The 26,269-nt window shown below is 40.3% G+C and overlaps 2 protein-coding genes across 2 annotated transcripts in view; one reads left to right on the top strand and one right to left on the bottom strand.

Moving 5' to 3' along the window:
- lamb1b (laminin, beta 1b) overlaps window positions 1-14,895 on the top strand; it is a 39,483-nt gene extending 24,588 nt beyond the window's left edge. The window contains exons 18-34 of the mRNA XM_053313796.1: window positions 1,294-1,480; window positions 2,176-2,319; window positions 2,837-3,068; window positions 3,269-3,432; window positions 3,660-3,884; window positions 5,246-5,463; window positions 6,191-6,287; window positions 8,748-9,117; window positions 9,197-9,381; window positions 9,931-10,172; window positions 10,858-11,064; window positions 11,165-11,309; window positions 11,791-11,998; window positions 12,247-12,388; window positions 13,023-13,199; window positions 13,299-13,458; window positions 14,282-14,895. Of these exons, the coding sequence (XP_053169771.1) occupies window positions 1,294-1,480; window positions 2,176-2,319; window positions 2,837-3,068; window positions 3,269-3,432; window positions 3,660-3,884; window positions 5,246-5,463; window positions 6,191-6,287; window positions 8,748-9,117; window positions 9,197-9,381; window positions 9,931-10,172; window positions 10,858-11,064; window positions 11,165-11,309; window positions 11,791-11,998; window positions 12,247-12,388; window positions 13,023-13,199; window positions 13,299-13,458; window positions 14,282-14,418 (3,240 nt within the window). The 3' untranslated portion in view covers window positions 14,419-14,895. The remainder of the gene's footprint in view (window positions 1-1,293; window positions 1,481-2,175; window positions 2,320-2,836; window positions 3,069-3,268; window positions 3,433-3,659; window positions 3,885-5,245; window positions 5,464-6,190; window positions 6,288-8,747; window positions 9,118-9,196; window positions 9,382-9,930; window positions 10,173-10,857; window positions 11,065-11,164; window positions 11,310-11,790; window positions 11,999-12,246; window positions 12,389-13,022; window positions 13,200-13,298; window positions 13,459-14,281) is intronic.
- Window positions 14,896-18,135: 3,240 nt separating this feature from the next.
- Window positions 18,136-24,927, bottom strand: eri1 (exoribonuclease 1). The gene is made up of 8 exons (XM_053314167.1): window positions 24,877-24,927; window positions 24,628-24,702; window positions 22,205-22,386; window positions 21,326-21,542; window positions 21,149-21,232; window positions 20,637-20,746; window positions 20,432-20,546; window positions 18,136-19,548 (listed from the first exon to the last, which is right to left on the bottom strand). Exons 2-8 carry the CDS (start codon window positions 24,700-24,702, stop codon window positions 19,306-19,308), a joined length of 1,026 nt encoding a protein of 341 aa, XP_053170142.1. The 5' UTR covers window positions 24,877-24,927; the 3' UTR covers window positions 18,136-19,305.
- Window positions 24,928-26,269: the final 1,342 nt, after the last annotated feature.

Genomic DNA, 26,269 nt, shown 5'->3' with positions numbered 1-26,269 from the left:
AGATACCTCTGAAGGATAAGAAAAACATTTCTGACCCACTTTTTTCTTATCTTTTCTTCTGTTTTGAAACTGCATGATATCACCTCTTCATTAATCTAAAAAGTATTCAAAAGCAAAAATCTGAAAAGCAAACATAATTATTTGATTTCGCTCTTTGCAAGTAGAGCAAAACTGATCAGTCAACAGACAGCATGTCTTAATTTGATCATATTTTTTAAGTGAAAATGCAACATTTGCTTTACTCTGTGGGATTTAACTGTTGGTCAAATAAAACATATGAAAGAGTCACTTTTGACTCTCGGAAACTGTGATACACATGAATGATTTCTAGCATTTTATAGACTAAATAATAAATCTGTTTTTAAAGAAAAGAATGAGCTGATTCATCAGTAAATGAAACATTGCTACTTGCAGCAAGCAGAGCCTTTCAATAATGGGTCCTATGTACACATTGCTTTGCTTTAAAGGGGCATTAAAAGGCCGGAAACCACTGATTTATGGTTATGTTATGGTGGTCTGTTCCCACTTTCTGAGATTTTAAAGTTTTGTCAAAGTGGCCCAGAACATAAAAGCTAATTCACTTAACTGCACAAGTTTTCTATAAAGCTAAATCTTTAGATTCAGCCCACAAACCACAACGCTTTTTACTTTTTAAAGCTTTTATATCCCTCCTGTTGTCCTTGAGCCGAGGAAGGAAGGAAGGAAGGAAGGAAGTATGGAAGGGAGGAAGAAGGAAGGAAAGAAGGAAGGAAAGGAGGAAGGAAGAATGGAAGGGAGGAAGAAAGAAGAAAGGAAGGAAGGAAGGGAGGATGGAAGGGAGGAAGAAAGAAGGAAGGAAGTATGGATGGAAGGAAAGGATGGAAGGAAAGGAGGAAGGAGGGAAGGAAGGAAGGAAGGAAAGGAGGGAGGGAGGAAAGAAAAGAAGGAAGAGAGGAAGGAAGAATGGAAGGGAGGAAGAAAGAAGAAAAGAAGGAAGGAAGGGAGTAAGGAAGGAAGGAAGGAAGGAAGGAAGGGAGGGAGGAAGGGAGGAAGAAGGAAGTATGGATGGAAGGATGGAAGGATGGAAGGAAAGGAGGAAGGAAGGAAGGAAAGGAGGGAGGGAGAAAAGAAAAGAAAAGAAGGAAGAGAGGAAGGTAGGAGGGAGGAAGGAAGGAAGGAATTAAGGAAGGAAGGAAGGAGGGTTAACGAGGGTTAAACAAAGTCTTCTCCTTCAAACTTGTGTTTTTTTATGGTTTCTCTTCTGCCCTCACCTCTTCTTCTTCTTCTTCTTCTTCTTCTTCTTCTCTCTCTAAGTTGGTGCTGATGCCACGGATCAGGGAGCTGGACATGTTCCACGGGATCGAAGGTGAAGGAGCGTGGGATACGTTCCAGCGCTACCGATGTCTGGAGACGAGCCAGAGCGTCGTCAAGAGCCCCTTGACCGACATCTGTAACGACTACATCTTCAGCGTCTCCGCTCTGCTGCACAAAGGAGCCATGGGTATGTTTTTATACGTGTGTGTGTGATGGTGGACGAGTTAATAAAAATAGAAATATGATATACAGATAGAAAGATATAAAAGGACATGTTTAGATTTCCTCCTTTCCAGTGTCTCCAATGACAGAATAAATGATGATCATGCAAACTGATGCACAATTAAATATAAAAGGAAAGCTGATAGATTTGCATGTGTTTGACTGTCCATCATTAATATTCCAGATGCCACCATTTAGTTATCATTTAATTTAGGATGAATCTACATTTTAACACCAATTTGTGACAAAATGTTATAGCTCAAACTCAAAAATACACAATCATAGTGAAGGAGGCAGAAGGAGGAGTGAATCTTTGTGTCTGTATACTTTTATTTTCACTTCCATTTTTTTACTCATTACATTTATTTATCTTTTTTTTTTAAAGAAAGTAAGTACAGTTTATTTATAGAGCATCTTTCACAGACAACAGTCACAAAGTGTCGATTATATTAAATTGAGATGAATAGAAATAAAGACTACAGATAAAATAAAGAAAGGGAACAGACACAGTTGAAACAGTAAAATTAAAACATGAAATACCACAAACTACCTAAATGCCTGTTATATGTGGGGTTTTAAGATCACCATGATTATCTGATATATCAATTTGTTTTAATAAATGAATAAATAAAACCCATACTCCGTCTCTTCTCCTCCCAGCATGTCAGTGTGACCCTCAGGGTTCACTCAGCACCATCTGTGAGTCCAGCGGAGGGCAGTGTCAGTGTCGACCCAACGTGGTCGGCAGGAACTGCGACCACTGCGCCCCGGCAACGTTCCTGTTCAGCCCCGCCGGCTGCAGACGTGAGTGACAGGAGAAACTTCTGTGTGTGTGTGTGTGTGTGTGTGTGTGTGTGTGTTTATGTATCACATTTAATCTTTGTGTCGTCCTCCCGGGTCAAATTGACCCCGTCTGTTTTGACTGGTCCTTCTTTCCTCCCTTCCTTCCTTCCGTCTGTCCTTCCTCACTCCTTCTCTCTTTCCTCCCTCCCTTGTTTCCTTCCTCCATCCCCCTTTCTTCCTTCCTTCTGTCCTTCCTTCCTCCATCCCTCCTTCTTTCCTTTGTTCATTCCTTTGTTCATTCCTTCCTCCCTTCCTCCCTCCCTTCCTTCCTTCTTTCCTCCCTCCCTCCTTGTCTCTTTCTTTCCTCCCCATTACCTTCCTTCTTTCCTTCTTTCATCTCTCCTTTCCTTCCTTCCTCCCTCCCTCCCTTCCTTCCTTCTTTCCTTTCCTTCTTTCCTTCTTATTCCCTTCCTTCCTTGACTCGAGGATAATAGGAGGGTTAAAGAAGTAATGGTTTAAATGTCTCCCCTCCTCCCAGATTGTGACTGTGATCCTCGAGGTGCTGTCAACTCCTTCTGCCACGAGGCGACCGGTCAGTGCGACTGCGTTACCGGGGCAACCGGGCGTCAGTGTGCCCACTGCCTGCCGGGCTTCTGGGGCTTCCCTCAGTGCCGACCGTGCCACTGTAACGGCCACAGCGAGTACTGCCACCCTCAGACCGGAGAGTGCCAAGGCTGCCGAGACTTCACCACCGGACACCACTGTGAAAGGTGATGATGATGATGATGATGATGATGATGATGATGAAGGCATAGGGGACAGAGATCAGTCAATTCAAATTCAATTTATTACATTTATTCTGAACACGTTCCTTAATACCAGACCTTTCTCCTCATTCAGCACCAGAAAGCTATACTGAAAGATTTTTCTGTGAGTTTTTCCACTTTTACCTTTTTCCTTTACTTTACAGGTGTCTGGATGGTTACCATGGTGACCCTGAGTTGGGTTCGGACAGCCACTGCCGCCCCTGCATGTGCCCCGACGGCCCGCGCAGTGGACGCCAGTTTTCGGACAGCTGCTATCTCCTGGGTAACACAAACCAGCTGGTGTGTGTGTGCAGCCCTGGATACAAAGGTATGAACACACACACACACACACACACACACACACACACACACACACACACGGAGTCTGGTAATCATTAGTGATAACAGATTTGTTTTCATGTAAGCAGTTCTCAAAGAAGCTCAAAGTGTCACATGTTGCACTTTTTGTCATCATGTCTTCACCTCACACACATCACGTAACAAACCAAACTTCATCTCCCCTCTAATTAACATGCTTACTTCCTTTTTTTTCAGGCGCCAGGTGTGACGAGTGCTCTCCCGGTTACTTCGGGAACCCTCTGGTGCCCGGCGGGCGCTGCACACCCTGCCAGTGTAACAACAACATCGACATGCACGACCCGAGGTCCTGCGATGCTCGGACGGGTGCGTGCCTCGCCTGCCTGTATCACACAGAGGGCTACGCCTGCCAGCACTGCAAACTGGGTTACTACGGCAACGCTGCCGCACAGAGCTGCAGGAGTGAGTACAGCAGTTTGAAGTGTGTTAATGTAGAGAGTTTATATAAGTATACAGAAATAAATCATCTTTGAGAGTTTGTCCCAAGTCCATAAGATTCACAAATAGTGTGAAATATATTCTAAACTTTTTGGCCTTTTTTGTTTGTGAACCACTAAAATGAAGCCAAGTCTATTTATGGTCTGTTATCAGGGGTCATAAGTTGTGAGCTGTTCAACCAAAGAGTGATTTTTGCTTCTCATATGGTTTCATTTAAAGGCCTGAAGTGTCCAGTATTTTACAAAAAGTCAAAATAATTGAGGAAATTCAGTATAAATTTTAACAATTTATCCCTTTAATTGACCTTTACACTAATCTTCATTTGACAGTGGTGTACTAGAAGGAAATGTTACAGGAAGTAGGTCAACACACGTTTTAATATGTGAGTTTAAATAACATAAAAAGTCATTAGAATATGTTTATTGATTATTATGATTAATGTTATTGATATTTGTATTGATGATAGCATTACACCTGTTTACTGCCTCGGTAACTGTGTGACATACCTAAAAAAAAAAAAAGCTTAGTCAGTGTTTAAAGTTTATTTCTCTGTAAAAAGCTGAGTGGTATGAGACAGAAGTATTCAGTTGCATTTATAGATAGATAGTTGATAACAGAGCTTTTACTTTAGGTCAGCGGTCTTCAAAGTCTGAGACTGCGAGTCTGCTCTCAGACAAAGGTTGGAAAAAAGGCGCCTCCACCTTTATTTGCTTGCTTAGTTTCACTCAATTTCTGGATGTCTACACAGGATCATGAATATGTTATTTGATCCCACAGACGCTCAACAATTGAGCTAAGATATTACTGTTTGATGTAACTTCAGACGACAGCAAATACAAGAAAAAAGTGTGTCTGAAGGCTTTTTATTAGTTTCTGACTCTGAGAAAGTGTGAAAAAAAGTCAAATGCATCAAGACTACTGCATATCTGAACTATCTGTTTAACCAAATCACTCATATTTAGGCTATTTTATATGATCTCCTTTTGATAACTCATGTAATATTTTTCACTTCCATTCAATGAACATCCTTTTTTAGGTCGTTTCAAGGCTTAGATCATTTAATTGAATCTTCTTAATAATAATTTTATTATCCAATTTCTCTTTATAAGTGTGATCTTGTAACATTTTTCACTGCTTTCAGTTTCATATTGTCAGTTTATAACTTATTATTATTATTATTACATATTTTGGCCAGAAAACTGAAAAAGAGTAGTTTTAATTATTGATGATGGAGGACATTTGCCTTGAAATAAAATAAAAATAATAATGCTCTAACACTAACACTCGTTTAACACTATCTCTCCATCTTTCCTTCCTCCCTGTAGAGTGTATGTGTTACTCGATGGGCACGGTGCGTCAGGCCTGCTCCTCCCCAGACGAATGTCAGTGTGACCGGTACAGCGGCCAGTGTCACTGCCAGCCCAACGTGGTCGGCCAGAACTGCGACCGCTGCGCCCCCGATACGTGGAACATCGCCAGCGGGACGGGCTGCCAGCGCTGCGACTGCGACCCGGTCCACTCCTTCGGATCCTCCTGCGATGTGGTGAGTCAAAGCAGAGCAGCGTTGAGTCATATGTCAACATCTGTCTGCAGCATTTCCTGCAGTCACATCGCAGCAGCTGCTCCGGTTCGTATGATGTATAGCTGGACTGCACCCCAAAAATTGGGGTGCAGTCTCTCAATCAGCTGAAGTTTTCCTTCACGCATTAATTTTCCAACAATCCTCACTAAGAGCTGAGCAGCAACTGTGACCAACCCGTCTAATCACCAACGCCTGTGGGTTTTAAATATATGACCTCCAGCTGTTTGGGAGTTGCCTCTCTCTCTGTTTTCCAGCAGCTCTCTTTTACTGAAACACACACACACACCTGCATGAGTATACACAGACGCAAGCATACATATAACAGAATAACATGCACATGCACACATACACACACACACACACACACACACACACACAAGCTCAGCCACAAGCATTTGCACACATACACAAACATTACGGTTTCTGTGTTTACTGGCTCGTCTCCATCAGAGGAAGGAAGTCTCAGAATACACAGAGGAATAACCGAATATACTTTTCTCAAAGACAAACGAGTCACATTAAACTACAAAGCTCCATTGTCTCTGCATGGGAAAGAAAAGTCTAAAAACAGACACTAATAGTTTTAAATTTCACATTTTCTGGACACAAAATCCACAGTTTCTTTGATTCTTTGCCTCGCCAATACTCATAGTGTGATTAAACTTTAGTATATTTCCTGTGTCTGTAGGTTACAGGACATTGCATGTGCAAACCTGGTTTTGGTGGCAAGACATGTCGGGAGTGCAAAGAGCTCTTCTGGGGGGATCCAGAGGTTAAATGTCACGGTAGGTAATCATCACTCAAACTAATCGTGAGAGGATCAGAGTCCATCGACAGCTTGGGCTTAATTATAAAAAGACATTAAAGTATTTAAATACAGTAAGACAGTGACTCATATTAGGGTTTTTTGTCTTTAAGCTCCACAACATTGATTAGAAATGAAGCTGTGATTTTAAGGTCAAACCCATTATATATTTGTTTAATTTGATAATTACCTCACTTTGGCGCCACCAAGTGGTAATATCACAAATGACACTGTCGCAAAGAGCAAACCATGCTGATAATATTCTCATCAGATGAACAGTGTAGAAACTCTAGCCTCTAGTTATACAATTAAGGTAAGATAAGATAAACTGTATTGATCCCCTTTAGAGGAAATTCAAAATTGACACAACATTAGACTTGTTATGGTGAAGTAATAAAAAATAAAATAATATACAATAGAACACTATATACAATAAACAGTTCTTTATACTATATGCAACTGATGTTCCTGGGATTAAACAGTGAGGACAGCCAATAATTGGACAAGTTAGAATAAACTTGTAGTGATATAGTGGGTTTTTTTTTTAAATAAATGAAACTTCATCCCACTGTATATAACTTTGCTGTGTAGAGTTAGGACAATAAATTTGACTTTAACTTAAATTTTACTGCCGTTATCTTCACTTTATGCTTGTTTTAGGAGCTTTTTTGGCCTTCAGCCTGGTTCTCAGTAGGTGATACAATTTTAACATTTGGATTTAGGCCAAATTAAAGACATAGCAATACATAAATATGCCAAAAATACATTGATGTGAATACTTCCAAACATCCACAGAGCTCAGAACCAAAATTATGAGAAACATCACTGTCTATATTATCATGTTTATATCTCCTTTTAAAATGATTACATCCTTTTATTCCTCTTCCTGCGTGGGCGAAACTTTCATGGGACTTAATTCCCCTGAGTCACCATTGTGGAGGACTTGAGTTGTAAATGTTTTTTCTGTGGTTTTCGTTTATGTGTGTGCGTGTGTATCTCATTATGTGTGAAGAAACCAGCTGGAGGTGACTGTGAAATGTCAGACAGTGATTACATGCACTGAATCAGCGAGTTGGCCCAAAACAATAAAATTTATATAGTCTGCTGAACAAACTGCCGGAGAGACGATCCAGTTTTTTCTTCGTCCATCTGTAGAAATTTGCCTCACAGTAGCTCGCTCACCCCTGTGGAGCAAATACGAGAAAAAGGGGATGGGAGGAGAAGCAAGGGGAGCTGGGAATGACCTCTTGTTCCCTTACTCATGAGAACCACATGTTCTCCCAAAAACTCCCAGGCATCCCGGTTTTCGTCATGCACCAAACACCCAGAGGACTCAGGAATCCTAAATTATTCCCACTGTATTCCCTGACGGACGTTTAAGCTGTTAAAACAGCTGGAGCACTCTTCCTATCCGCACAGATGATGCGTTAATACTCCAGTTCATGGTTTAATCTGAACACTCGGACCACCTCTGCTGAGAAATATGTGTAGGAGGTGTGTGTGTGTGTGTGTGGGGGGGGGGGGGGTTGTGTGTGGAGTTAAGTGTTGATATCTGAGCCTCTTACAGATGCCGCCTCAGCTAAGAGGTTCGTCTAATGGGCTGATTTAGATGTCAGGGGTTAAAATGTTTGTCTTGTCGGCATCTTTGAGTGCTCGGTGTGATTTAAAGGGGGCCAAACGGGGTCGGTCGTGTGGCTCCATAATCACCATGTATGCTATGCTATTAGACACAGGTGGTATATTTCACCCCTGACAACCCAACCCTCACCTCTCCGCTTCGTAAATCCTGTAGATAAATGCAGCAACATGAGTGGTGGAAACCTATCATACGCTGCATTCCTTCTGTCTGACTCATGCTGAGGGAGGGAGGGAAGGAGGGAGGGAGGGAGGGAAGGAGGGAGGGAGGGAAGGAAGGAAGGAAGGAAGGAGGGAGGGAGGGAAGCAAGGAAGGAAGGAGGGAGGGAGGGAAGCAAGGAAGGAGGGAGGGAGGGAGGGAAGCAAGGAAGGAGGGAGGGAGGGAAGGAAAGAAGGAGGGAGGGAAGGAGGGAGGGAGGGAAGGAAAGGAGACATGAGGGAGGGAGGGAGGGAGGGAGGGAGGGAGGAAGGAAGGAAAGAAGGAGGGAGGCCGGTGCTGTGGAGCGTATCGACACTCTGAGGGGAGGTCAGCGTGACTTTCAGGTCATGTTCATGGCTGTGTTTATTTACTGGAGTACTTGAGGTTGAATAAATGTTGTTTTTAAAAGGTTCATTTCCCCAAAGAGACTTAAATACTTTAACCCTCACAGACTGTTCATATTCTATATTTTACAGTATTTTCAGTTTAGATCATTATTTCTAACATCCTGTCTCTCTGGCCTCATGGATAATAATTATATATAATGAATGTATGTTGCAGGATTCCTTGTTTTCCTCCCTGACTTTCCTCTCTTTGTATTCCCAGCTTGTGACTGCGATCCTCGGGGAATCTCCAGCCAGCAGTGCCATCCTGCCACCGGACAGTGTACCTGCAAGGAGGGCATGTCCGGCATGCGCTGCGACAAATGCGCCCGGGGTTACCATGGCGAATTCCCTGCCTGCGAACCCTGCCACCAGTGCTTCTCCATCTGGGACACTGTGGTGGGCGAGCTGAAAAACCAAACAGAGCGTCTGGAGGCCAAAGTGACCGAGCTGCAGACCACTGGGGTGACGGCGCCGTATAAAGATTTAGTCAACAGCCTGGAGAGGAACGCCAAAGCTGTGAGAGACATAGTAGAGAGCAACCCTGCAGCCATGAAGCTGGAGCAGATACAGGAGCTGATGCATCAGATTACGTACGTACACAAACTCACACAGATCCTCGTAAGAAATGCAGCAGACAAGGTTTTAATCTGAGTCTCCTCATGTCTTCAGGGGTGTGATGTCATACCTGAACGGAAAGCTGAACACGACCGAGGAGGCGCTGAACCTTCTCCACAAGGACTCGAACGCCACCGATGCTAACTTGGATGAAATGATGGAGGAGGCGAAGCAGCTGGAGCAGAACGTCCAGGAGATGAGACAGCAGGTGTTCAACGCCAAGAACGCCAACCTCCAGGGTGAGAAAGAGAGGAGACTGCAGGACCGAGACCTTTTAAACTTTTACCCAACATTCATTCATTCATTCATTCATTCATTCATTCGAACCTTTATCTAGACACCTTCAGAGATTCAAAGCATACTCTCTCCTTTACAAAGGTCAAGGAAGGAAGGAAGGGAGGGAGGAAGGAAGACAGGAGGGAAGGAATGATGAAGAAAAGGAGTAAGGAGGGAGGGAGAGAAGGAAGGCAGGAAGGAAGGAAATGAGGAAAGAAGGAAGGGGTGAAGGAAAGGTGGAAGGAGGGAGGGAGGGAGGGAGGAAAAGAGGAAGGAAGTAGGGAGAGAAGGGAGGAAGGAAGGAAGGAAAGGTGGAAGGAAGGTAGAAAGGAAGGAAGGAAGTGAGGAAAGAAGGAAGGGAGGAAGGAAAGGAGTAAAGAGGGAGGGAGGAAAAGAGGAAGGAAGGAAGGAGGAGGGAGCAAAGAAAGAGGGAAGCAGGGGAAGAATGAAGAAAAAATTAAAGAAAGAGTTTGTAATTGGTGTAATTAATGTGAATGGATGTGTGTTTTCAGGCGCCATGGATACCATCGCAGCAGCACACGCACAGTCCGTGACGGCAGAGCTCCGCGCCAACCTCTCCACCAGTAATCCCGGCAACTTGGTTTCTCAGTCGGCCGAGGTACGGAAAGCCACGGAGGACAAACTGAGCAAGAGTCAGAAGGAGTTTGACCGCAAGCACCAAAGACACAATCAGAAACTCGACAAGCTGGGCAACGAGCTGGATAAATTCAACCTGACGCCTCTGAGCGAGAAGGTGAGAGAGGTTGGATGTAGATCATTTATCAAATTATATCACAGAGTTTAACCTTCCTGTCGTCCTCCCGGGTCAAATTGACCCCGTCTCTTTTGACTGTTCCTTCTTTTCTTCCTTCCTTCCTCTTTCTTTAATTTTTCCTTGGTTCTTCCCCTCCTTCCCTCTTTCTTTGCACCCTCGTCCTTCCATACTTCCTTCCATCTATCCTTCTTTTCCTTCCTTCCTTCTTTCCTTCTTTCTGTCCTTCTTTCCTTCCTTCCTTCTGTCCTTCTTTTCCTTCCATCCTTCTCTCCTTCTTTCTGTCCTTCTTTCCTTCCTTCCTTCTGTCCTTCTTTCCTTCCTTCTGTCCTTGTTTTCCTTCCTTCCTTCTCTCTTTACTTCCTTCCCCTTTTCCTCCCTCCCTCCCTCCCTCCCTCCTTCCTTGCTTCCCTCCTTCCACCTTTCCTTCCTTCCTTCCCACCTTCCTTCCTCCCTTCCTTCTCTCCTTAGTGCCTTCCTCTTTTCCTCCCTCCCTCTTTACCCCTTTACTTCATCATTCCTTCCTTCCTTCTTTCTTCCCTTCCTTCCTTCCTCAGTCCTTCCTTGACTTGAGGACAACAGGAGGGTTAAATGATTATAAACTGGCAAGAAGACAAAAATCAAGGCTTAGATTGGTTCAAACTTTGTGTTCATTTGTCCTCTCCAGACATGCGGTGCTGCAGCTGATGATGAGAGCTGCTCCAGTTCCCTCTGCGGTGGGTTGGGATGCGTCGGCGAGGACGGAGCACCTAAGTGTGGAGGAGAAGGCTGCAGCGGCATCGTCACAACCTCCGAAACTGCTTTAAAATCAGCCAAAGATCTGGACCAGGAGATCCTCTCAGCGATGCAGGAGGTGGATAAACTCTCCAGGATGGTGAGTGAAAGTGAAAACGGTGTATTTATTTTAAATTACAGCGTTGGTGCGAGAGTCAGGATTTATGTGAGCGAGCTTGTGTCTTGATGTTGTGGTTCAGGTGTGGGAAGCATCCACCCGCGCCAACGAGGCCAAGGCCAACGCTCAGGAGGTGCTGATCAAATCCAACCGGAGCAAAGAGAGAGTGGAGCAGAGCAACGAGCAGCTCCGTGACCTCATCAAAGAGATACGAGACCTGCTCACCAGTGAGTGCATCACAAACTCAAACTCACACAGTAACACAGGGACATATTTTTATATTTTCAGACTCTATTCTAGTTTCATGGGAGCTCAGAAAATCATGGAAAAGCAAGAGGAGAGCCAATTTCAAACTCCTCAGGTTCCTATTAATGCAACGTTTCCATCAGGTGAAACTGTCTGAGGAAAAGGACACATTCAAGTCTGTCTATCTTAATAGATACTTATGCAAGTTATAGTAAAAATGAATAATCTGGCATTTTTATCCAATGCTCACTTTTACATGAATCAGTCTTAAATTAAAAAAAAAAACTTAAGCACTGATTAATTCTCACAATATCCAACATAATAAATGTTTTGTTTGAAAGTTTTAAAAAAAGGATTAATGTGCTGATGATCTTAACTGACTTAAAGTACTAAACAAAGACACTTTTCCCTCCTTGTAAATCTCTGTCTCAGTTGACAATGTGTTTTTTTCCCACCGTCCAGACGATAAGGCCAACGTGTCCGTGATCGAGGCGGTGGCCAACGAGGTGCTGGCTCTGGAGATGCCGACCTCGACGGAGAAGCTGCAGGAGCTGACGAAGGAGATCAGGGAGAAAGTCAGCACTCTGACCAGCGTGGAGACGATCCTCATTCAGAGCGCTGACGACATCCACGCTGCAGAGACGCTGCTCAAACAGGCCAAAGCTGCCAGGTATAATACACACAGCTAAATCACCTTTTCCTATTTACTTGTAATGGTGTTTGGCCATTCAGATAATTTTATGACGGTCATGTTTGAGATTTGTTTAAATGATAGAGATAAAAATCTAAATAACCTTTTTCATGATTTGGGTGAATTGGCCCTTTAACACCTCATTCACTGCTTTATCGAGTTGATGCTCCTCAAACAGTCACAGAGTCACACGTCCGTCATTTTCACATTTATCGTGTGTTGATCAGCGAGCAGGCGTCCAACATGAAGGACACAGCGGACATCGTGATGGCGGCCCTGAATGAGACGGAGCGAGCTCAGAGTATCGCCATGGACGCTATCGAGATGGCCCTGAACAACACGAGAGGCACGCAGGACCTGCTGGTGTCTGTGAGTTTGACCTCTGACCTCTGAAGTTACAGTACAGGAATGTTACGAGAGTGACTGTGGGATTGTGGGAGGAAAAAACTTTTAAGTAATTTTACTTAAAAATCAGATGTTTAAGCGTCTGAAATGTTAAATATTAATGGATGGCTGCTACCAATGATAGCTTTACGCACATTATTATGTTGTTTTTGTCTTTAAAACATCAGAAAACTTATCAGCACAGTTTACTTCCATACTTTATAAGCTTCAACAAGGAAATGAATTGACTTTAATGTGCTGTCTATACTATTAAAAAAGGACTCTTCTCTTTTTCAAAACATCAAGAAACCCACATCTAACTGAGGCATCAAGGTTTATAAAAGTTAGAGACTTTCAAAGCCTTTAATGTTATTAAAAACCTTCCATTCTCATTTTTATGTAACATCTGGACACATCTGTCTCCTCTCTCTTCTTTATTCATGATTCATTCTTTACTGTAGTGTCTGCTCACTTTTCACAGGATGATTAAAGTCCCATCAGCTGATAAATGACACACCAGTGCAGTTTATTCCAATTTAACATTGTGTGTGTGTGTGTGTGTGTGTGTGTGTGTGTGTGTGTGTGTGTGTGTGTGTGTGTGTGTGTGTTCGTGTGTCAGGTGGAGTCAGAGACGGCCGAGTCGGAGCTGAAGCTGAGTAACACCACTGGTCGCCTGCTCATGCTGGAGCGGGAGGTCGGCCTGCTGAGACAGAACAACCTGGAGGTGGACCGGCTGGCGGAGACGGCCGACTCGATCACGGAGCACGCCAAGCAGAACGCAGACGAGGCGCAGCAGGTCTCACACACACTTTAAATCCTCTCTCTTTTGAATTTTGGGTGATTCATTTTCCCAATAAAGCCTAAAACCATTACTGCTTTTCCTTTGTGTGTGAAGGAGTTTGACGCGGAGGTGAAAGATAAATTGCAGGAGGTGGAGGACCTGGTGGAGGATAAAGGGTATTCGGTGCTGAAGGCGAGGAAGAGAGCGGAGGAGCTGCAGCAGGAAGCCAAAGAGCTGCTGGCTCAGAGTAGCGACAAGCTGCAGAGACTCGGAGGTAACCAGATGTTCCTTATTATACTGATAAATACTCTAATTCATCGTTTCAACACTTTTCTTCTATTCTCTTTTATCTTTTCTTAGCAGAGACCACCATGCTATACAAATAAATTAATAAATGAAATAAATTTTACAGTTTTAACCAGTCAATTAATCTCTCTTATTATTTGTACCTTTATTTTCCTTTTTGATAATCCACCTCACACATCTGGTTTTATTTTATTTTATTTTATTTTATTTTAATATATTGTATTTTAGGAATCTCTTATTTTATTTTATATTATTTTAATGTATTGTATTTTAGGAATCTCTTATTTTATTTTAGATTATTTTAATATATTGTATTTTATGAATCTCTTATTTTTATTTAATTTTAATGTATTGTATTTTATGAATCTCTTATTTTTATATTATTTATTATCTTTTATTTTATTTTTTATCTTTTATTTTATTTTTTATCTATTGTATTTTATGAATCTCTTACTGTATTTTATCCTATTTTATGTTAGCTACTCTGAATTTTTGGTGTTTCCTCACTGCAGATTCATGAGAGTTATGATTTATGAGTTTTATTAATTTATTTTATTAATTGTAATTTCTTACAGATTGATTGATTGAAAGAAACAAAAGTATTTTACACAACCAGACAGTATATGAATATAGACAAAAGTAAAATGACAGTTGTATATTTGCATTAAACACCACACAGAGACACATCATTTAAATGCTTTTTATTACTTTTCTATCTTAACCCATCACACACACACTCTCATCTCAAACACACAGCAGCTTTATTTCTATCCGTCTCTTCTGTTTCACAGATTTAGAGAGCTCCTACGAGGCCAACCAGCGCATCCTGGAGGCCAAAGCTGCCGAGCTGGTCGAGCTGGAGGAAATGGTTAGTAAGATCCTGGGAGAGATCAGCCACAAAGTGACGCTGTACAGCACCTGTCTGTGATGCTCCGGCTCATCACCAAACCTCTCCACGGTGCTCGAGTCGGACGAGCCGGGACCTAAATAATGCCAAATCACCACTCCCATCTGATCCCATCTGATTCCCTGAGTATTTCACAGCTATTAGAGCCTCAATATGTTTCACACTGTCACAGCCAAAAGTTTTGATTGTGCTCGAGCCAGCTGCTTAACACCCAAATATGTCGGACAGCTGCGCCAAAAAAAAAAAAAAGAAAGAAAGGAGTTTAACGATGTATTAAAGAGCGTTAAAGCTGAAGTAAGGAGTCCCGAAGGAAACCACTAAAAGCCAACCTGACCTCAAGTGCTACAAACCAAGAATGTGTAGAGAATATAACACAATTAAGCTGTATAAGCTACTGCCATATTTAACTCTATGACTGAACATGTTAGATACAGATATATAAAAGTGTTTATATGTAAACTTCATAAGCCCAAAAGATATGAACGATTGTTTGGACCAAAAAAAAAAAAGTATAAATATTAAAGTTTGATAACAAAAAAAATTACACAAGTGTCTCAGTTTGACTTTTTTTTTTCCTCTTTTGACCCTCCTGTTGTCCTCAAGTGAAGGAAGGAAGGAAGGAAGGAAGTAAAGGAGTAAGGAGGGAGGGAGGAAAAGAGGAAGGCAGTAAGGAGAGAAGGAAGGGAGGAAGGAAGGAAGGAAAGAAGGAAGGAAGGAGGGAGGGAGGAAAAGGGGAAGGAAGTAAGGAGAGAAGGAAAAGAAAGAAGGAAAGAAGGAGAGAAAAAGGAAGGAATGGTAGGAGGTATGGTAGGAGGAGGGAGGAAAGAAAGAGGGAAGGAGGGGAAGAACAAAGGAAAAATTAAAAGAGGGAGGAAGGAAGGAAAGAAGGACCAGTCAAAAGAGACGGGGTCAATTTGACCCGGGAGGATGACACGAGGGTCAAGTGGTGGGTAACGATTTCTAAACTCATTTCCTAAAGGTGTTTGTAATATTTGACAAAGAGTTGATGAAGTTAAAGCTGCTTAATCAATAATCAATAATTGTGATGTTATTAGTGAATCCAATGAATGTGGTGTCAAAATCAAACATTTTACATAAACAAACATCTGCAGATCTACAGGGATTTTATTTATTCATTTATTTATGTATTTATTTACACTTTATTTAACCTCTTATGGAAACAACTTTTGGTGGACACTCAAACTCACATATTTCATTTCGGACATACCACATTTCTGACAGCAAGTACAGAAGAGTATTAACAAACATATCATATACCATAGATAGATTCTTCTTCTTCTTCACACATGTAATCACACAGAGCTTGTTTCTCTCAGTATAAGACAATACTGAACATATTTATCAGCATCAAGATAACGGGTCAAACCATGTGTTGTATTTCCATCATTGACGATTCCCTTTCTGATTGAGATTGTTGCCCAGATTGCCTGTATAGTAGATCCGGCCATACTCTTTAAAACTGGAGAAAAAGGAGAGTAAAATAATCCCCATATTTGGATTTGGACATACCAGGTTTCAGGCAGCAACTGTAATCATCATCGTCAAAATGGTAAATGGACTGTACTTATATAGCACCTTTCTAGTGTTTGCGACCACTCAAAGCGCTTTACATTACATTACATGCTATTCACCCATTCACACACATTCATACACTGATGGGAGGGGCTACCACGCAGGGTGCCAACCTGCTCATCAGGGGGGGAGTTTAACCATTCATTCTCATTCATTCACTGTTGGCTCAGCAACAGGAGCAATTAGGGGTTAAGTGTCTTGCCCAAGGACACATCGACATGTGGACTGGAGGAGCCGGGAATCAAACCACCAATCTTCCAATTGGAGGCCACTGCTCTACCTCCTGCGCCACAGATGAAGGGTCAAGCCTTGTGTCGTATTTTTGGGGGGGAACATATTTTTTCTCCCATCTTTGACAACCCTTTTCTGGTCGATCCGGCCTTCCTCCCTAGCTAAACAGAAAACAGGAGAAAAACCCTACAATGCTTCCTCAAAGTTGCCTTAAAACTAAACAGATGTATCAAGGTGCTTCTAAAAACACACAGCATGAACTACAAGGAACCAACTGCTTAGTAGCCAAAATGAAGGAGCGCTGTGTCTGGGTGTTGATGTACAGCTTCACTGATGATTAATGAAACTCAGCTGTGGGTGATCAGACCTGAAACACACACAGATGTCAAGGGAAAGTCAGTGGATGTAACACCCTGAAAAAAAAAAATCAATAAATGCTGAAAATGTGAAATATTTTAGGTTAGTTATTTACTGCTGGTGGGGCAGGTCCATAATTTAGAGGTTCAAGGTTTTCCCCGAAGAAAAGAAAATGTTCAGCAGACACATCTCATGTCGTCATTTAGTTTGTAGAAAGATGAAACCAGAGGAGCCCAAACTTCAAAATGTCTGTTTACGGCTCCTCCATCACAGATCTGTAAGTTGCGTTGGCCTCGGAGTCGTTTTTCCGTTTCTGAATTATTTACTGTAACATTTGAGCTCAGGCCAAAAGTGAGAAATAAATCTGTCTGTGAGGAGAAATATATATGTATTTTCCAGCTGTCGTCTCCTGTTGGTCATCTTTCAGAGACTAAATATGAATCGCAGAGACAATCCTGAGATATGAGCAGCAGATTCAGACTGGAAACCTCTCACACACGTTAAATATTTGGCTTTTAATGTGAAGAATGTGTGCCTCTTCTCTTTTATTCTGAGTGTTCATGTTTTGTTTTAACTGTCCTGTTGTCTTCCCGATAACTGTTTATAAAGCATAAGGTATAAATTATAGACCGTTTTAGCCAACTTCTTACCACAGGTTTTACACATTTGGGGTAATTATGGTCAATAGGCCTCATTTAAATTAAACTGCACCTCATTTTTTAAGTTAATGGGAGGTTAAACCCAAAATTGCTGATTTAACTATGAGCCTCCAACATGGGAACTGAAGCATTTTTAAGATATGTAATATACTTAACTATAAAAATGTTTCAGATTCAGACTAAGAGGTGCCAAAAGTTAAACTGTGAGGAGCCTGCTTCATGTAAAACGCTGCTTCAGGGGTTTTTCTACACTTTTTTTATACATTGAATATTGTATAAAATGTTGTAAAACAGAAGCCTCTGGGCAAAATAATCTGTAAAAGACTTAGAGAAAGAGTTGAAATTGCACTATTTTTTCTTAAGACACGTGTATATTATTTATAGGTTATTATGCAATGGTTTTACTGGTCCTGTCCACTTGAGATCAAACTGGGCTGTTTGTGGCACTTGGACTAAAATGAGTTCGACACTGCTGGTTTAGATGATTTGAAACACTGAAAACTTCCTGAAAATAACTTTATATAGTGCTTAACACTGATGTATAAAAAAAAAATAAAAACAGCACTCTTTATATTTTGACAATTTACACAAGTTAAAAACAATCCTGAACTTCAGAAACTTTACAGAAAATCATCTTAGACATGGCTCATCCTTCAAAACTCATTCTCTTTCATCCTCTTAAAAACCTCAATGACAAAAATGTAGAGCATAAATAATTTAGTATAATAATTATGAGTGCATAGAAGTAGACTGTGGGTTCATTTTTTGTTTAAAATGCTCCTGAAAGTAGGAATAAAGGAGTATAGTAACAGTATTAGTATTATATGTTATGTTAAGATTGAATAAAGATGAAATCCTGTATATGAAATAAAGAGAAACTCACTTTATTTGCATTGTGAAGAATATTTATTCCTGTTAAAATAGATCAGAGCTCCATGAAATTAAAAACCCCATACAAAATAATCACAGAAATCCCACAAACACAGGTTTACAATAAAACACATTTTAACATCTTTACAGTGTTCATTCATTAAGAGATTGTATTAATAAACTACACTGTTAAATTTTGATCTTTTTTATATACTAATGAAAAGGGGTTTTATTTTATTTTATTTTTTAATCATGGGCGCTCAATGAATCTCAGTCTGAGAAAATACAGACAATCAAAATTTCTACAGGACTGTTTCCAGACCTTCACCACACACACACACACACACACACACACACACACACACACACACACACACACACACACACACACACACACACACAAGCACACACACTCGGTAAAAGTGGCAAACGGTGTGATGTCACTGCTCTGACATCATACAGCAGAGCAATTAGCAGCTTCCTTTGTGTAGCCTTGTGTTTATTATCTATACTACGAGCACAATTAGACATATATGAAGTTTTGAAGGCCAACACTGACTTTTTTTTTTTTTTTTTTTTTTTAAATCTGAAGCTGCAGATGATTTTTATTTTTCCATTTTGGGAGGAAACTTAACAACGGATGCAACTAACGGTTATTTTTGAATATCGATAACGTCTGAAAATGGTGAAAAATGTCAATGACTGTTTCCTAAAGCTCCTTTTTCTTGGATTAACAACCCAAAAATATTCAGTTTACTAGAATAAAAAACATTTGAGATGCTGGAATCGGATAAACGGATGACGCCACTTGAGGATATTTGATCTAGGTTGCTTCATGAATGTTTGGCAGCTCAATAAGGCAGGGTGAGGCAGGTTCTTACATCACTGAAGCTCGGAGTTTAAAACACGCTGGAATGATCTTCTCTGGTCGGACATCTGGTGTGAAAATATATATATGTATATGTATACACATATATATATATATGGAGTCGACACGGAGCGCGGAGGAAAACCCACACATGAGGTCAAAGACTGGCACAATCTTAAATCTAAATCTCGTCCCTGTTTATTACCTCACAAACAAAAAGAAAACCTTCATCGACTACAGCTCCAAAAACACAAATGGACAACGTTACAGTCGGACTGTAAAAGTGCTTTGGATTTTTAACTCATGAAGGGTCTCGGGTTTTTGCGTGTCTTAGTCCTTGCTGCGGGGGTTATGGGGAGGGGGGGCTCCTTCCACTGGAGCGGAGCTGGGAACGGACAGCAGCTGGCCGGCGTGCATGCGCTCGTTGACGCGCAGCTGGCAGCCGTCCTGCAGCATGCGCAGAGCTATCCGGGCGATGTTGCGAGAGTCGTCCAGGCCGGAGTGAGGGCGGCCTTCGTACTTCAGGCCCAACTTCTCCAGCATGGTGCTCAGCTTGGTCTGTGTGCGGGGGACCTGAGGAGAGGAGGGAAAGAAAAGAAAAGCAGATGGTGTTTGATGTGATTTATAAAATGAGCTTCAGAAAACATTGGTTCAATTAGGACAAGAGAATATTCATTAACAGCTGTTTAAATGGACCACAGAGACTAATTTATGTGACTGTGTGTGTACACTTATAGGCAACATGAACATTTCCAGCTCCATATTTTAAATCTGAGACTCGACTAGAATATCTTTGCAATGATTCACAGTTTAAAAAACGTCTTATTTATCTTATTCTAGCTCTTTATGCAGCCTTCTCTGCTTCAACTTCTCAAACATCCATATGTGTTTGAGCCAAAATCCATCTGAGATATGAGAGTAGACGTTTCGAACAACCTCGGCATCAGAGATTAGAGGAACAAACCGCCTTTTATGGACATGCACGACCAGCTGATGTGATTGTGTGTGATGTGAAAATATTGAAACCTCAGCCTGCAAGAGTTTTTTTTTTTTTTTTTTTTTAACATACTTTCACCTCGAGTTTTGGACTTTGACCATATTTAACACTGAAATCTGACATTATAATATTATATAAATGACAGAAAATCACAAAAATGTAAGATATATCTCCTTTAAGACCTCACAGATGTGTTAAATGCATTTCCTTCCTCCTGCACATTGTTGGCAAGTCTACTACTTTTGACTTTTTCTGGTGCATGTTTATCTTTCTTGGCATGCTACAGCCACCAAATGTTAAGATAAGACACACAATTGGGGACCACAGAGTTGTGAAAATTGTGCTCCACAGTGCTACTAAAAGGTCAAAAGCTCCACAATGCACCTTATAAGAGCAAACCCTTAATCAAAAAGTCAATACTGAACTTCTACATTCAGTATTTCTATTTAAAAGTCAAACCTTGTAGAAGTTGCCGTATGATTTCCGAATGTTTATCCATTTCTTTGCAAACTGAGGATATCGGATGCGGCTGACACGACACTGGATGTTGAGGAACTTGCTCATATCCCACGCCCTAAAAAAAAAAGACATAAAAGAAAGGCGATCAGTTAAAATGTCACTGAATACTTAAATTGAGCAGCGTTACTGAAGTGAAGCGTCGTACCCGTCGGTCAGGATGGCGTATTTATACTTTGTCCCGAGCTCTCTCTCCTGGAGCCAAACCACAACTCTCTGCAGGACTTCTGGGAATGGATCTGCTTCATCCACCATTTTCTACTCGACGAGAACAACAATTAAACACTTTAATACAAAACATACAAAACTTTCTGACTATATTAATATGACACTAGGAGTGTAGCGAGCTTAACCCTCCTGTCGTGCTCCCGGGTCAAATTGACCCTATCTGTTTTGACAGTTCCTTCTTTCCTTCCTTCCTTCCTTCCTTCTGCCCTTCCTCCCTCCTTCTCTCTTTCTTTTCTCCCCTACCTTCCTCCCTTCCTGCCTTCCTCCCTTCCTCTTTTCCTTTCTCCCTCCCTCCTCCTTCTTTCCTTCTTTCCTCCGTCCTTCCTTCCTTCATTTCCTTTCTCCCTTCCTTCTTTCCTTTCCTTTCCTCCCTTCCTTCCTTCTTCCTCCCTTCCTTCCTTGACTCGAGGACAACCGGAGGGTTAAACTGACCTGTGTTATTCCTGTTAACTTCACACAGAAGTCTGAAAGCTGCGGGTTCAATTCTGGTTTCACGTATTCCTGAAAAGTATCCACCTGGAAAATAAAAAAACAAAACATTTACACTTTACAGAAAAGTAGATTAAAAAGTTTTAAATTCTGGTTTTATTTAACCCAAACTCTACTCACAATCTCTAAGGTGTGCGTGCTGATGAGAACCATGGGGAATTCAATGATTTCATGGAGGAAGTCCGACGGGTTATCCTCCTCACACGTAGCCTCAAAGTCCACCACGCAGATGTAATCGTAGTAAGTGTCGGTTGGTCCTCCCTCAGCGGCCGTCTGCATCAGCTTCTGCTTCTTGTAGTGACTCTTCAGCCTCTTCTTCATCACATCCTTCACACCTCTTCACACACAGAGACAGACAGAAGAGTTTAGTTTAGTGTAAGCTCCTAAGATATACTCCGTGTCCTTTTAGTGCTGGGCGGTATACTCAACAAACAGCAGAAGATGTTTGCCTGCCGAGCGAGTTACCATGACGATAGTTCACACATCACATCCTGGTTTTTAATAATTAGTCAGTAAACTCAGGATCCTCTGACGCAGGCTGGAAACTCTGCACTTTTAATTATAGTTAAAACATTTCACTGTGTGTTTCAGCTTCTTTCAAACTAACGGAGCTGCGGTGGCTTCCTGTCTAAGCTTTCAAAATAAAACCTTTATTATTGTGCTCTTCTTATTATTATGAACAAACAAAGTTGGGGCTGTAAATTACGGGAGATTCCCGGGAGAAAAGACAAAACGGGAAAAACGGAAGTGTTGGCAGCTCTGATATTACTACTATTCACTCATCATGACAGTAAAATAGTCCATCCTAAGTCAATCTACTGCAGTAGAGTAGTATTTCCTCTCTCAACCAGTAGAAGATGTTGTGAACAGCTGATTATGCATGAAAAAAAATACCGTAATTTACCGTGAAACCGCTTTTATTTTGAAAAATACTGTGATATACATTTTTGGTCATACTGCCCAGCACTATGTCCTTTACTGAATTGCTTTTAGTCAAACCTCGTGTCAAGCTTCAGCTCCGACAGCTTGATCCGAAGCTCGTCCTTGGACATGCGGTTGATGTGTCCGTTGGCCAGAGCGATCTCTTTGTACACCGGGTGGCTGAAGTCACTGTTGGACTGAGACGGGGACACCTGAGGAGCGGGTTCTCCGGTGGGACATATCCTGCTGCACGGCTTTGCCTGAAGAGGAAAGAGCTTAGTCAGAATGATGCAATGCCACAAATTCAGCAAAAAAGATGATGATGCAAATACGTGCAACAGATAAGCTGCAGAGCACTGTATTAGAAACACTTATGAAGTCCAGTATAACAGCCTCCGAAACCTCAATAATAGACATCAAGTAGTTATCACATTTCTGATAATGAAAGAAGAGCTCACTTTTATAGAAACATGTGTAATGTCATATTAAACTGCCAAAATGTGTCTGGTCTGATTTAATAGACAACAGGGTATCTGCACAGTTTTTTAAATACAACGCTAATGACTTTTAAGACCTTTAAAAACCTCTTTAAGTGTTTAATAACAACATTGCTGCCACAAAAGAATAAGACAAATTAGACTAATGTATATACAGTTATGGGATTTAGCACAACACTAAGTTATGTTATCATTTATATATGAATAACTTCTGTGTAAAGCCTTTCTCCTCTGTCATAACAAGAAACATATCTGGTATTACTTAAAAGTACTCAGCAAACAGTGATGCATGAAGTATTTAGATCCTTTACTTGTGTAAAAATACTAATATCACTGCAGTAATAGTAATAGTGCATTACCACATGTGACTGTTGTATTCATATATAATATATGATAAGACATATAATAATAATAAAAAAGCAGGATTTTACTGTTGTAGTGGGTTGAAATGGAGCTCAAGTCATTTATAAAGAACTGTAACTAATGATTAGTTTTATTATAGTTCCAACTGCTGATTATTTTTTACTTTAATTAATAAGTTGATTGGTTGGTTTATGTAAAATGATCAGAGAAAAATGATAATAAGCATCAATAACATAAATTGAACATTTAAGACATTTTTAGATCTTGAATATCAAAAACTAAATTTAAGACATTTAAAGACTTTTTAAGGATCTACGGTGACCCTGGTTAACTTTACAGGAAGAGTCGATGGCCATTAAGAAACCAGCTGTACTGAACCCAAAACAGCAGTTAGACTTCACCAAATATGCTAAATGGGAAAATACTGTTTCTTTTTGGCAGAGTTTGACCTAAAGTTCACTAAATATAAAGCATGTTGTGGGTTTTCTCACAACTATAAATATAGTTTTACCTCTGAGTTTATACACATTACTGATCGTTTAATGACTTCAACAAACACTGTCATTAAGTCTTAAACAATGGTTAGGAGCTCAATGAAAAGAGAAACCTTTCTCTTGCTGTAATCATTCCTCCTGTTCATACTGACCATTAGAAGATCCCTTTATAATGTTTACAATGTAAGTGATGGAGGACTAAATCCACAGTCCTCCTCCTGTGCAAAAAAAATTATTTAAAGTTGAATCTGAAGCTAATATGAAGCTTTAGATCAAAATGAGTCAAACTAAGTCTTCTATGTTTCAACGTTACAGTGTTTTTAGAGCCAAAGTAGTTTTATAGTAGTATTGCAGTAGTAAAGTTTCTTTTTGTTACTATACTTCCACCACAGCTCAACAGGGAAACACAAAGAGGGAATTTGATATTAAAAAAGACTGTAAATGTGTCAGATATCACTTGATATGACTAACTCAGACTGCTGAAGATGAATATAAGCTGATCATCTACTTTTAAATGACTGTGTGGACACACTGTGGATTTTGTCCTCCATCACTTTTACATTAAAAAAACATCTGGATCCTTTAATAGTCACAATGAACAAGAGGAATGATTACAGTCAGGAAAACATCGTTCAGTGTTCATATGGAAACCTGACTGATATTTTAAAACAGAATTGGAAAAACTGAATATCTCTTTTAAAGTCCAAATCAGGAGAATAAGAGTTGTAGTGTAACTGTACATGTATTGGTTTTGTTGAGTTACTATTTGCAGATTTCCCAACAAAAATCAATTAATACAGACTGACCAAAAATGAAAACTATATAACATACAGCAATGTATAAGTGACTATATTAAAAAGGCACAGAAACAACACAGGTATGGCACTATTTACAGCAATATTTGAGCCTTCCTGCCACGTCTTTGTTGAATTAGTTGCTGTTTGCTTTGCCAATCTGTGCACATATAACATTATTTTTAAACATGCTACTAATTCACATCAACTTGTATTGTATTACTGCATCTTCACTTAGTTATATCTAGTTTATATATTATGTTAAATTGCCTTTTTTAAGGTTTATTTAAGTGAAATCTGCAGCGTTTTGCAGCAAAAACAAGAAGCTACACATTTAGCATGTTCAAACCAACCTTTTCATCTTCTCTTGAGTTGGACATCTTCACATTGACGTCCTTTCCATGGATGTTCTCCTTGTGCTCATCCATCTAATGAAAGGTTTTAAGAGTTTTAATGCAGAAACAAACAAAGAAGATACTGCATTAGCTAACAGGAAAGGCTTTTTTTAGGCTTTTCTAGGCTTTTTCTGCTCAAACGCTGCTAACAAGAATGCTAATTAATCCAGATAATGTTAAATAATTATGTTAAAAATCCCTAATTACACGTTAAATTGATGATATTTATATTTCCAGGCTCCGCAACGAGGTTTAATTTACATTAAACTTTCTTTTCTTTTTTTTAAGGTGGACTAGTATGACAACTTCCGGTTTAGCCTTCTCGTTTAGCGCCAAAATGACATTGACGTCACTGCCGCCACCTCGTGGTGTGGATGACACATTGCAGGGTTTTACACACCATTAATTAATAGGCTACAGGTAAACTAAGATGTTTTATTGATTAAATAAATATCACATGAATGGGTTTTTTTTTTCTCAAATTAAGACATTTTAGGATATCAAGATATTTTATAAATTAAGTAAATATCACATGAATACCTGAAAGAGGTCCAATGTTGCTCCACTTACTGTTGTGTAAGTAGTTTTACTAAATATTTAAAATATATTTGATGGTAATAAATACAATCTTGATTATTTAATTAATGGGAAAACGGTCATACTTTAAAAATACATATTTATATTTGATGCATTTTTAATATAGGAATAATAGCATGAGTTACACGTAGGTTATTGAACCATTAAGCAATATATGGAGATACACATTTATTCACATTTTAAATACAAAAATACATAAAATAATCAAGTGTTATTAATAAGGAATTGAAGAGCTGTGAATAATACATGAGTTATAGTTTTCTATAAATTAAAGTAAAGAATATAAACTTATCTATAAATGATTTTTTTTTATTCATCAAACATTTGTGACAGATATTGTTGGACCCAGCTGCTGTGCAGTTTGGAGGCACCGCTGCTTTCTGACAGCTGGGGGCAGCCTCCTCTCAGTTTATTCTCTGTTTCATACACACGCACATACAGCACAATATACTTGTTTAAGTGCTTTTTAAGTGAATGAGCTGGACTCTGATGTTTGAACTCGACCAGAGTGAGCCAAGACTTGCTGAGGGGAATGACGGGAGCAGAGCAGTGTGAGCGTCACAGAGCAGAAGGAGAGTTAAAGGAGCAAAACACAGTCTGAATAATGAATCTAGGGCCTGAAACACAGAATAAAAGATTAATGATCCTCCAAACAGCTGGAACACGGACACACTGCTTGTTCTGTCTTCAGTATTTAAACACTGACATCAGTGTGAATTAAATCCTTCTGGGATCAGACAATGATCATGTTCAGCTCTAAAACTGAAATGTCTTTCTCATAGTGAAGATCAATCAAAAGCTGCTGACATTTATTTGAAGATGCATCTGTGACAATAATGTGAGGATGTCCTTCAGGGCCTCGTTACAAGCAGACAAGTTAATTTAATCAATTGTCAATGCTCCTCTTGTCTCTTGAAATGTTGGAAATGCATTTGAGAAAATCAGAGCTGCAATGATTAGCCGAATAATAAAGTAGCTTCAACAAATATTACATTTATCAACT

This window comes from Scomber japonicus, chromosome 23 (genome assembly GCF_027409825.1).
Source record: "Scomber japonicus isolate fScoJap1 chromosome 23, fScoJap1.pri, whole genome shotgun sequence".
In the NCBI taxonomy this organism is placed as follows: domain Eukaryota; kingdom Metazoa; phylum Chordata; class Actinopteri; order Scombriformes; family Scombridae; genus Scomber; species Scomber japonicus.
Note: the sequence above shows the minus strand (reverse complement) of the source record. Positions and strands in the feature narration are given on the sequence as shown.